A 13,445-nucleotide genomic window follows, 5' to 3' on the forward strand; every position below is an offset into this window, starting at 1 on the left:
ACAAATTGTGAAATACAGTAACACAAACCTTACTAGTTTGAATATCAATCTTACACATAGAACATGTATAATTATACACACTGGGTGACATATTGTACAATACAATGTGTTAGTACTCATCAGAAAACAGTCAGACGAAATCTAACGTATTAATGACAAATTATAAGCATCACTTGTGATTGTTTGAGTTTTAACAGACACAAGGAAAAGCCTTGACACTCTGATTTTAGGTAACTGCTTTAACCTAGAGGCAGTTTGATCTACTTGTTAATATGACAGATATGTAATCCATTCAATCTTTTGTTTCCTTTCTTCTGTAGGTGCTTCCCACCCTCATCTCATTCCCTCACTCTATTTTCATATGTACAATGTACCCATCAATCTATCTACTTTATATCTAATCAATCTACCGCATGTATCATTTGTTGGTATATCTATGGATCTTTCAATGAATGTAGGTATGTATGTATGTATGTATGTATGTTGTATGTATGATGTATGTATGTATAGCATAAGCATGCTGTGGTATAGTGAAAGCATACTGTATGTACACTGTATGCTGCATACAGTATACATTGTATGTATGTTATAGGTGGTAGGCCTCTTTAATATGCACACAGAATAGAACATACAATGTATGCATGCATCTGTCCATCTCCCCATCTATCAATCAAAGTATCCATCAAAATGCCATTAACAAGCTTCCTGTTCACTCCACTTCCCTCCTCCTACGCCTCTTCTTCTTTCTATACAGCAAAAAGAAATAATTGATTGCTCTTTAAAATGTTTATGAGAGGTGAAATTCTTGAAGTGTCGGTGGCTGGCGAGGAAGGACGCTGTTGATTCTTTTGTACGGCCTGACACACCAGTGCCTGGCAGTCAGTCATCACCCCCTGGCATTTCAACTTGGCATCTCGACACGAAGTACCTGACATTTTCCCCTTCACAGAACAACTTGGAGTTCTATGGGTATTGCTCAGGTAAAGAGACACTGAAGAGATATTACCATGGTACATTGATTGTACTACCGGTTTAAAATGTATGTCCCCCCCCCCCACCGCACACACATACAATCACACTTTTTTCTGTCTTCTTTCTCTCTTTTTATCATTGTGCGCAGGGTCAGCCAACCATATTTTACTCAAAGAATAATGTCAAATCATTCAAGATATTGGCAGCATGTGGGTGTGCACAGAAATTGAACAAAGGAAGACAAGAAAAACACTTTTCAGAGTGTGTTTATAGTGCTATGGCACACTGTACAATGAACCCTGCTGGAGAATGTTCATTGCACTGTTTTCTTGGATTATGCATGGGGCTATGACAGTGTGAAGTAATGTACACATTTTTAATCCATCCTTCCACTGGAGGAAGTACAAGAGCAAAGTGACCTTCACCTGTGATATTATGCCGGTATTGATGAGAAATGTTTCTCTATGGAGATCTGACATTTACATGCATTGTGAGACTTCATGCACAAATGCATGTACATTACTAGTGTGATAGGTCAATGTGACCACTTTCATTATTTTTGCAAGCTCTATACAATGATGCAACTGATATATCTCTTTGCACATAAGGGACTCTTTAAAAGAAATGCGCTATGACAAAAGAACCAATAAATAATATTTCTATCATTATCACATCTGACATTTGAATTGTCACATTCAAACATTCCTATCTGCCTATGGAATGAATGTTGGCAAAACACTAGTCAATGTAGTAAGTAAGCTTTCTTCATTCCAACTCTATTCTGCTAGAGGCTGTAAGATATTCAGTTCATGTGCTTGTCTAATTTTCTATACATTTCATTCTGAAGCAGATGACACAGAGACCATACAATAAAGCATCCTATTTCCACAGGTCGTTAGTGGAGTGGTGACGTATTTAATACAGATTGTGTTTCTACCACTTAGGCCCTACATGATATTCCCTAATCCTTTCTAGAAAATACTAAATTGGTTCACAAATATTATTCTAATGGTGCTGGTGGTACTCCTGATTAACTCACAATTACATTTCACTCATTCATTCATTCATTCATTCATTCATTCATTCATTCATTCATTCACTCATTCATTCATTCGTTTATTCATTCATTCATTCACTCATTCATTCATTCATTCACTCATTCATTCACTCATTCATTCATTCATTCATTCATTCATTCATTCATTCATTCATTCATTCATTCATTCATTCATTCATTCATTCATTCATTCATTCATTCATTCATTCACTCACTCACTCACTCACTCACTCACTCACTCACTCACTCACTCACTCACTCACTCACTCATTCATTCATTCATTCATTCATTCATTCATTCACTCACTCACTCACTCACTCACTCACTCACTCACTCACTCACTCACTCACTCACTCACTCACTCACTCATTCATTCATTCATTCATTCATTCATTCATTCATTCATTCATTCATTCATTCATTCATTCACATTAAATGCACTGATTCATCCAGCTGTCCATTCATCCATTTATTCATCCTGTCATCACTCAATCAGCTATTGTTCATCAATTCACCTTTCCTTCCATGTTCTCATCTCTCTTATTCAACAAGATACAAAACATGGCAAAGAATCTTACAACTACAATTCCAGGCAAAGTTTGTATAAACATATGCACCAAGCTTGTCTCTCACTTGATCTCCTTTCTCCTGTCATATCACAAGATGGGGGGAGGGGGGGGGGGAAATATTAACCCTATTCTGATGTGCGTGCGGGCACAATACAACTCATGCTGTAGTACTTGCTCAATGCTAGAAGTGCAGTAAATATTCTCCACAGACTCCTTCCCCTCTCTCACCCACCCCCCCCCCCTTCCTCCAGCCCCCTCCCACTACCCCAAACCATCTTCACACCACTCTCTCATCCCACTTCATTCAGTCTGGCCATCAGGGCAAAGCACAACAACATACCTGGGGGACGCTGGGCCTGGTCTTGCGGGCAACGGATGAAAGAGATAGGCTGGTGACCCAGTTACCAGTCTGGGTCAACTGAAAGAGGAGGCTGCGTCTCCCGAAGAAATCCCGTCCGAACCACAACCTTGAGGTCGACTCCTGATGTTGTTGTTGTTGTTTTTTGTGAGTTTCGTTTAATGTAGTTGTAGTCATGAATGGATTTTGTTTTTATTGTTGTTGTGGTTGTGACGTTCGGGGGGGGGGGGGGGGGGGGAAGGAGTTGATTTGGGGAAGGGAGGTAAATGAACACAGGTTTACTGTTAAGACATTCACATACATACTTGAAGATGAAGGCAGTCCCCAAATTTTGACAATGATCTCACGGGTAGGGTAAGACACAAAACGATATGAACACAGACTTCTGCAACCATTTAATTTCAAAGCTGTGGTTAGATGAAGAGCAGGCCGAAAACTTTCTGTGCATCACGATAGACCATGTAAAATTTCTGTTAATTCTATGCGGTATATAAAACAGATATAGACTGCTTTCGTTCAGGGCATTGTTGATATCATTGTCCTAATGGATGTCAATTTGAGATCCAAAGGGTGGGACAATAATAGCAATAATGAAAGAAAGATATTATTCGGAGGGGTGAAGGTTCAGGTGCAAGTTTCTTCACTTTGCCTCCCTCTACAAATTAAATTTGTTAAGATCGCAACTGCTGATCTGTAAATTAACAAATCAAATCTGTAAATTTACAGATCAGCAGTAGCGATCTTAACAAATTTAATTTGTAGAGGGAGACAAAGTGAAGAAACTTGCACCTGAATATCAATAATGCCCCAAAAAGCAGCCTACACTGTATACAATCTGTAAACCGGTACTAATATTAATAACTCATCTCTTTGAAAACAATTAACGAACATGGTTTACCATGTAATGTGCATGAATGCATGACCAAATCTCATAATGGGCAACAGGTACAATGTGAAAGACACTGTCTGGGGACTTAGTTTTAAATAACTGACAAACTTAAATTGACTGAGCTGTACGATCAGTGGCGGATCCAGAGGGGGTGCATCGGGTGTGCGCCCCCTCTATATTTCTGGTTAAAACAAAAGACATAAAAAGAAAAAAAAATGTGTGTGTGTGCACCCCCCTTTAATCTTGCAAAGGGGCTTCCCCTTTATGGTATTCCTGGATCTACCCCTGATGATGATGTTCAACTGGGTGACAATATATTCTAGTATGATACAAAGTTTGAAAGCGATGTTGTCACTATCAAGAGATTTAGGAATGCACATCACCACAATGATAAACCATTTCAGGGAATAATTAATTCTAAAAACCATTCTCCAGGGAAAAATATTGCATATCGTAACATCCGATCACACACACGTTCTAACGTTTTTCAAGCATTTGTTCACAACCCTTCATTCTTCATAGCATCATACTGATAGTATCAAAAGATCTGGGCTTATGTAGAGCCCTAAGGGGGGGGGGGGCAATTTCTTTTCTTTCTTTTTTTTTTCTTTCTACAAGGGCTGCAATACAGAACCTAAATGATAGTGCATTGGGAGGCTGGCTAAAAATGATGTACATTGTGTATCTTGACAGGAATGAACATGAATGATTATACTAAAAGTAGCAGCATACAGACTTTAATAACAATGGCAAAATCCTGAACAATGTCAAAAGGTTTGCTTTGCAAAATATACAGTGATGTTTACATCACAGACAAAACATACTATACCTCGAAACCTACCATAGTGGTTTGCATGGTGGTAAATCCTTTATTTTCACAAAAGATATGTTTCTTACAAACTATACAAACAGGTGGGATCAAAATGTCAGTACAAATGTAGCTGCACCCTTACCCTCCCATTGTAAAAGCAAATATTGTACATCCGCACACAATGACAAAATACAGCATCTAATGTTTGGAGGCATTGTTACATGAAAGACCGTGTGTACAGTTTGATCCAGTAGCTATGGAAACACTGTGTAAACACATTCCACAGGTTCTCCCAGAACAAACTGCTATGAAAATGGCTTTTGAAGGCAGACTAACTCTGCAATATGCCTGTAATTGTTGGGAAATTGACAATGACTGTTTTGATCTCTGTGCTTTCCAGACTGTCTCAATTCATGCAGTGTTTTCAAAATGGCACCTCAAGGCTGATGAGCACAGCTTGTTGTATTACCTCAGTCATCATGCAAAGCTTACTGAAAGTCACTCAAGTTACCTAATCTGAGAAATAGTTGGGCTTTTATGAAATTGAAAACCTAAATATAGCAACAGCCAGAGTCCAAATTTAGCTATAATTTTAAAGACCTCTTTCAAAGTAATGCAAACATAGATAGTCATCTAAATACCTTGTAACATTTTAATTTTGTACACAGAACATTCCAACAATTGAAAATGAAAAAAAAAAAAAAACAACAGTCAACCATTATTTGTTTGGTTGGTTTTAGTTTCTTTTTTTTTTTTCTCTCTCTCTCTCTTTTTCTCACTTTTTTTTTTCTTCTCACAATTCTCTCTTGAATGGATTTGAGTCTTTCTTACATTCAGGTGATCAACTGTAAAGTGCTGGCGCTACACGTATGTGATGAGATTCCAAATATATAATACAGGACTCTCACTCTGCTGGGAGACCAGCTCTCCCTCCACTCACTCTGAACAATCAAACAGGTAAATATGTCTACGTACTATGATAAAAATGCATATAAATATGCATGTAAATATTTGTTTATTGTATTAATATTTTCAAAATTGCTTGCTCATGCAAACAAACAAAAAATGTACATTATGTATTCATATTTTCATGTAACTATATTTTGTTGTTTACAAAATCAAACTGAACAAAGAGTAAAAAACAAACAAACAAACTTACCTGCCAGTATATAAAGCTCCAAGGACCTCTGATTTTCTCCAAAACTTTCAGAACATCTTCCTCACTTAAGCTATCTCTTAGGATGTCCAGTAAGACTTTTGTGTCATTAGTTCCATGTACCTACAGGTGGGACAAATTTACATATCAACACATTATTAATTTGCTGTCCTGATATCCCAAATATTCAGCTGGCAAAATAATTTGTCCTACCATGCAGCAACTCAACACATTTTAATATTACAACAAGAGCTATTTGATTCTGGCCACCAATTCACTTCGATTCTTTACATTATTTTCATTTCTACTCTCTTCGTGTATAATGTTTAGGGGTACATTCTGTACTTGATTTTATTCTTATTGAATCCATTCAAATAATTTTGTTGGTGTTGTTTTGGCCACAATCTCTGTCGTATATTTGCCTATCAATTAATTGAATACCCTGACCACATACAGAATGTTTTCATTTACAAGCTGACACTTTGATGAAGGTTCAATCAAATTTTATTTCCTAAAAATCATATTACAATGAAATATTTCCATTGATAAGATTGCGGTAGAAGATAGAATTTGATGAAAATGAGATGCCACTGGCCTGTAATGCCTACTAGAATGTAGTCTAGTTTCCAGACCCTTTGCCAACTGGACTCCACGGCAACAAAGTCGCCACCATGCCACAAAGTTGCCGCCTTTGCCAAAGGCAAACCACCTTAAACACTTCCAGTTTTTGATGTTGAGTGCGTCAATATTCTGTACAGCAAAATAGTACAAGCAGAGTGTCTGGAAGCCAGACTAACTAGAATGTCACACAGGAGACCGCATCGTTTGAAGTGTGTAAAAAAAAATAAATCAAATTAAAAAAAGGCGGGGGTGGGGAAAGGCCCTACAAAGGCTCTGACTGCCAAGCAGGAAGCAAATTCATAAAAGCCCAGCTTAATCGTGGCATTCATTTGGACATCCGGCAAGCTAATCTCACTTCATGATTGTGATGCTGTTGCCGAGGGAACAAACAAAGTGAGTAACAATAGACAACATTAACTGTATCCCTGGTTACGTGTACATGCTGTCTCCTCAGCTTGAACAGGTTAATTTTATAAGGTGATGGCGATGATGACTTGGGTGACATAAATATAATATACAGGATGCATTCAATTTTGTGCACACACATAGCAGGTTGAAGAAGAGTCAACGCTTTGAAGTTTACTGCTGGCTATTACCCAGGAGATACATGTACATTAGGCAATGTTATCCTGACTCTGCTATAAGTTGTATTGATCTATTAGTCCAATCTTCACTCTCAAAATATCTCTCCTACTACTCTATACAAGTGATACACACTTTAATACTTGTATGCAAAATACCAACAAAGTTTTATGAATAACTCAACTTGACGCTCTACTCGAAGCAATACAAAACATTTTATCTTTATTGATTAGGTAGTTCTCTGATACATGTGCTCAGGAAAGCTACAATTCCATGAAGCCTCTGTGGTATGGGGTGTTTAACTCTTTGACTATTCTAAACCTACCCGGTACCTCAGTTAATGGCTTGCTAACAATGAATATTTTGCTCAACACATGACAAACTAATACAATAAATTGCAATACAAGTGCCACAGTTTGTTGAATGCATCACAGACACAAGGTGTTACATCACAGCAAAATTTGCAATTTTCTCTGTAACTTTGGTGTGAAGTATTTCTAGCATGACCACTTAAATAAAAAGTTACATGGCTTTGAAAAACAGAACGTTTTTCCAAGTGCTCATATGTTGCAGTCTCAGAGTAATGTGGCTCACAGGGGGTTTACACTGTGGCACGCAAAGAGTTACAGTAATCTATCGATAACAAATAATGACGTGTATAGATCTACTCAAATACAACAGGGACAATGTTCCTCACGATATAAGAAATCCATCAATGATCCAAAATTTCTCAAACATAACATGAAACAAAATTTACATATTTGGGGGCCAAACAACTCATTATAATGAGATCTGGGGGTGTTTCATCAATTCAGTCAGCGCTGACAAGTTGTCAGTCTCTGACAATTTCAGTAAAATCTTTGGTTTTGATTGGTTGAGAAGCTTTGGTCTCTGACTGGTACTATGGTAATTGTCAGAGACTGACAACTTGTCAGCGCTGACAACTTTGATGAAACGGTGCCCTGGTGCTCCAGAGGTATATTGGTATGTATTGAAAGTCTGTATTATCACTGAGTGAATACAGTGGAAGATTACAGGATACCAAGTACACCAAGATAGCCAAGATGGGATGGACAAACCTCTATTCCACCAAAGATCTCTCCATTCCAGAGCAGGATGTTTCCTGCATCGTCTGAGACAGGTTGTGCGGTTGGTTCTCCTCGAAGGTGCAGGACCTGCCCAATGAATGTCCCATAAACTGTCGGGCAGCCATCTGCCTGTGGCTGCGGTCCTGCGAGGGTTTGGTCCTCTGGTAACCGGCTGAGGTCCGGGCACAGCTCTCCCTCAGCTTTCGATGAAGGGAGGCACTGATTCTCTTTGTCCACATTGGGTCTTTGGGGTACGCACTTGCACTGTTTGGTATCAGTTCCACCATCTTCGCTCGAAAGTGCTGTCTTACCAAGTTGTGATGAGCAACGGCGGGAAACCAGGGCTTTATTTTCTATGACTGATGCGAGATCAGGTCCCCTGTTCTGCAAGGTAGCCAGCAACTGAAAAAAAAAGTATATAAAACAGTGTACATGCAAATGAAATTGCAAACTCTGTACAATCATGAAGGTGCCTCAAGTTTTGAATTAAAAGTGTAACTATGTTATTGTGCCATGGCTCTTCTAGTGTGGTAAAGGACTCATCTTCTAGTATCAGCCATTGAAATTTCTCTGAAATTTCATTAAAATAGAATTTGAGATTAGAACAGCATGTGTCAACATATTTTACGATGTTAAGTTTTTTTGATGAGAACAACTTCATGACGATAATGAAAAAATATTTAGAATGACAGTAATCATTATGATATAAACAAAGAGTATAAAATAAATCAATCAATTTCACTTAATAAATAAATTGATAAAAAAGTACTAAAAACACTATTACTACAACAATTACTGCTGCTGCTACTACTACTACTACCACCACTACTACGACTACTACGATTACTACCACTTCTAATAGTGATAATAATGATATCTAATGATATTCAAAGCAAGAGAACAATAAAAGAACAAGAATGAGAAGATGATGAGAAAATGTGCCCAAGAATCATGGAGAACGTGGCAGGAGTTTTAACATTAATCCCCTGTGCCGGTAGCGTGTATTCTTAGATTTTTTTTAACAAAAATCTTATTAGTAAGCACTGATACAGAGGGGACAATATGTTTATTAATAATTTCAAAGCTGAAATAAGAATACTGTTTGGGAAACATACCTTTTGGTCTAGTCTTGTGACAGGCACTGTGGAGGAAGATACAATGCAGAAAATTCCACACATCTTCCTCACTGATGGTCATTTGTGCAAATCTGTCAACCTGTCAACCAATGCACACAAGCAATAGCCTTTAATCATAACCATGATACCTTACAATAAAATGATCAGTTTAAAAATTGACACTTACACAAGCTGGCACTATAATGTACTTTTACATCGATGTTGACATCTCAAAATCCACAAACCTAAATTACACCAAAATCACAGGATATATTTGCCAGCTTATTTTTAATCACTCTCGTAAATTTGAACCAAATTGGTAATCTGAAAGCTAAGATATCAACGGTGACGTCAACTATCATGATGTCACTCAAAACAGCTTGCTCTTTATGACCCTCAAAATTCACGATTGCCGCGTATGCTGCCTGCACAATCTGAAACTAAACTTAGCAATCTAAGATTATGCGACATATTTTTTAAAAACTTAGTACCAACCTGGAGCTAAAAATCAATGTACAAATTAATGATTATGGCAATTGGAATAAAAGACAGTTGAAAAATTCAGTTCCTAGAGCACACAAGAACACACAAACAGACATACTGAGACAGACAAACACACACACACGCAAACATACATTTTTTTAATTGACTTCCTTCTACTTGCCATAAATCATGTAGACCCTACACTGATTTTCAGCTCCAGGTTACTTAGTATGACGCACAATGTTAGAGAGGTATCTTCAGTTTCTGATTGTGCAACAACCTGAAAGTCGAGGTCGATATCTCAGCTTTCCAATGACTGATTGTTTCAAATGATGCATGTGATTTTGGTGGAATTTGATTATAAATGTGAAATTCCAGATGTCTACTTGGACACGAAAGTACATGATCACCCACAAGCCTATGAACAGACCTTGTTCCTCGGGGTCTGTGGATGATGATCTGTGCCTTTACTTAGCATTGACTTCTGAAAAAAAAAAAAAATTCAAGAGAGCTCTGGTTCTTGTTAAACAAAACCAAGGTTAAAGACCCTACAGGTGTAGTGCGGGGATCCATGGACAGAAAGGCTGGCCCAGCCTCAGATATATTCGAGAATCCCCGTAACAATCTGTGTACAGCTTTATCACTGATGTCTGTGTAAATAACACGCGCAGTGGTGGAATCTTGACTGGAGTCAACCATTACTGATGAGCGCGTGCTTCGGTGCGGTGCATACATATTTTCTGACCGGCACTCTGTTGTTTTCGAATGTGGTGTTTCTCTGGTGGGCAGTGAATGAATCAGGCCACCCATGAATCCCTATGCTACTATTTCTTTACAGTATGCAAAATTTTGTGAACTAACCTGTATACCGTGCCATCCAATCAGTGTTAACAGCTAAGCTACCTTGTGTCATACCACAATTCCCGCTCTTCCCTTATGATTTGTCAGTAGCACTTAAATAGTAATCAAGTAGTATCTAGTAGGCAGGTCTACTACAACTTGTACTTTAAGTAGACACTACAACTAGTACAAGGAAGCTCTATTAAAAAAACAACAACAACAAAAAGAACAGCACCAAAATATATGGTCCACGGTTCGACCTCCCATGCCAATATTCCACGCACGGCACGGAGGTGTGCTAAAAGTAAACAGTGAACAGGTTACACAGTTTCTAATCAACCTGCATGCACTGAAAAGACTCTCAATATGCTTAGGGCATTATCCTGAAATAGTCCACCACTCCATTCCCTGCCATTCATTTTGTCTGGTTGTCATCATGGATAGGCATAAGCCAGTGTCAAGTGACTGTCGCCGTCGACTGCTATCCACCTCCATTTCTAGAGTTTGCACATTGTGTAGCCCGACCAGACGCTGTTAATACGCTACGCGAGAAACTCGCATGTACAGCGGCGACTGGGCTGTGTATAGAGTAAAAGCCCCAATTTTCGGACACTTAAGCTTTTTTGCAATATTTATTCAACTCAAATAATACTCCACAAAATTATATCTATAATAATGTATGTTAAATATATCAACCTAATTTTTCCCAATACTGATTTTGTTAAACAGATCATAAAATTTCACAAAATCCCCAAATATTATGACCTTGTCAATTCCCCAAAATTCGGAGTGTCTCCAAAATTCGGACACGCGCGCAATGTCAATACGCATACAAGGCCGCTGAAAAATCCATGCGCGCCATACCTTGTTGGCGCAAGGTTGCATCGGGGATGCTGCGGCGCCTGTTTATGTTCGTGTCCGAAGTTTGGGGACTCTGCACTTGCATTCAGCCCCTGACCCTGTACATTTACTCACTGCATCGGCACGTACGGAGATTTTGTATTTCTTTTGTGTTTTTGAGGATACCATCACACTCTGAGCTTGCGATAAACGAAAAATCTCGCAACAGAACGGCGTAATTTTTCAATTTTTAGCGCTTTTTCGGCGACCCCGATTCTTTACATGGGACCTAATTCACGTGCGCTTTGGAAAAGTTGCAGCGATTCCGCGTTTTTGATGGCAACATTTGGGATTTTAGATGGATTTTTGGAGGTGACTCAGGCACTTTCCTGTGGTGAATGAGTGTGCTAGTATGTGAAACGATGTGATATGCTTGTGTTGTGACAGTCCACTTTGCTGCCTTGTGATAAGTGGTAAGTCCAGTGTCCGGATATTGCTTGGAGGCCGGCCGAAAATTGGGGTTCTTACTCTATACGTTAGGAGTCCTAGTTGTCTAACTATACACAGCCCAGTCGCTGTACATGGTACGTCGCGACAGGGCTGTACGCGCGCGACCACCAATCACTAGGAGAGGCGACGTAATCGTACACGATAGCTTTGACTTTTGATACTTACGATCATTTTTGTCACCTCAAACTCATCGAGTATACTCTTCAATATTTACTCTACATCTGATGCTATATATATTCAAATGTACGTAATGAAACTTACCGAAATTGATCATCATATCCAGCATGTCCACACCGTACACAATCTTTCACGCCAGGCCAAGCTCAGATATCGGGTGGTCACGTGATGTGAATGCCCTTTCAAGCAGCGTACGCACGGTTACTAGTATAAGGTATACAGCTATAAACTGTACTGGGTTATTGTGTCGCAGACGCCAAGGTTTGTTCGACACTTTCAACGCACACGCGCTCGCTCTGGAGCACATCCGGTCACGCATGCGCATAAGTCAAGGCGCCATTTTGAATCCTGCAACGACGAAGCCCGGCGGTCAGGAATTGCGCCAGAAAGTGTCATTTATTTGTTCCACGGACTTATCGCAAGTGGTCTCCATGGACCCAGTGTGGCGAACTATTCTTCTGTAGCATTTAACGTGAGTAAAGTATTCTGTTTAAAGGAGAAAAGTATACATGTTCCTAAGTTTTGTAGTTGTGTTGAGGTTCCTCACTTCGAGGCTGCATGCCGTGCGTGTCAGACGCTGTTTTCGCATAGCGTAACAGTGTCTGGTCGGGCTACTAGTTGTCTAGACTTAGTTACACATTGTGAAGACGCACTCGCGGGTACTCGCAGACAAGAGGGGACCGATATCACGATTTCATGGGTCCAACCAATTATATAAACTCAGTGGTCTAACTGGTTGTCTACGTTACTAAACCGTAGGCCTAGGCCCAAGTTGGGAATACGATAATAAAGAATAGATCTGTAACAACCTGTTAATTCGTCTCGTGCCACACTTTGACAGCATAATTTTGAATATGTGGGACCGTTATATGTATCGCTGGCAGACGACCGCGATCTAAGCTACATAAATTTGACCACAAACGTTCAAGAAGTGAATAAAAAACACATCATATCAAGAAATGAAATACCGTGGTTACGACTAAACTATAAAATGAAACATAAGCCCGCAATTTCAATTAAAAAATACACATCAACTTACCATGCGCTGTTCCCCTGCATTTACAAAATTACTGGATGCCCGCCCTCTATAGACAAATAAATTTACCTCTTTTTTGTTTTTCTCTCTCATACATTGCTCTCTCCACTCCCCTTTCTCTCTCTCCGGCAGCTCCTCCGCTCCAGTCTTCCAGATTACTTAGGAATTATTTGCTATAGATCTACAGTAGTTTGTTGAATTCAGTTACGAGTTGTTAAAGCCCTACTCGGCTAGGACGGCTTGACATGATTAAAAATTCAGTCAGAAATATTCTTCAATGACGTCATATCCCATCAACCATTTGCCTCCACCCTCCCCGTGCTGATGTAGAATTCCACAT

The 13,445-nt window shown here is 39.1% G+C and overlaps 1 protein-coding gene across 1 annotated transcript in view; it reads right to left on the reverse strand.

Moving 5' to 3' along the window:
• The window catches only part of LOC140236722 (asparagine synthetase domain-containing protein 1-like), a 68,286-nt gene extending 55,137 nt beyond the window's left edge, over positions 1–13,149 (reverse strand). Inside the window, exons 1-5 of the mRNA XM_072316646.1 lie at positions 13,109–13,149; positions 9,220–9,319; positions 8,096–8,506; positions 5,817–5,936; positions 2,940–3,080 (exon numbers count right to left, since the gene is read on the reverse strand). Coding sequence (XP_072172747.1) covers positions 2,940–3,080; positions 5,817–5,936; positions 8,096–8,506; positions 9,220–9,282 — 735 coding nt within the window. The 5' untranslated portion in view covers positions 9,283–9,319; positions 13,109–13,149. The remainder of the gene's footprint in view (positions 1–2,939; positions 3,081–5,816; positions 5,937–8,095; positions 8,507–9,219; positions 9,320–13,108) is intronic.
• Positions 13,150–13,445: the final 296 nt, after the last annotated feature.

The sequence above is a fragment of the Diadema setosum genome, chromosome 13 (assembly GCF_964275005.1).
Source record: "Diadema setosum chromosome 13, eeDiaSeto1, whole genome shotgun sequence".
Taxonomy (NCBI): Eukaryota; Metazoa; Echinodermata; class Echinoidea; order Diadematoida; family Diadematidae; genus Diadema; species Diadema setosum.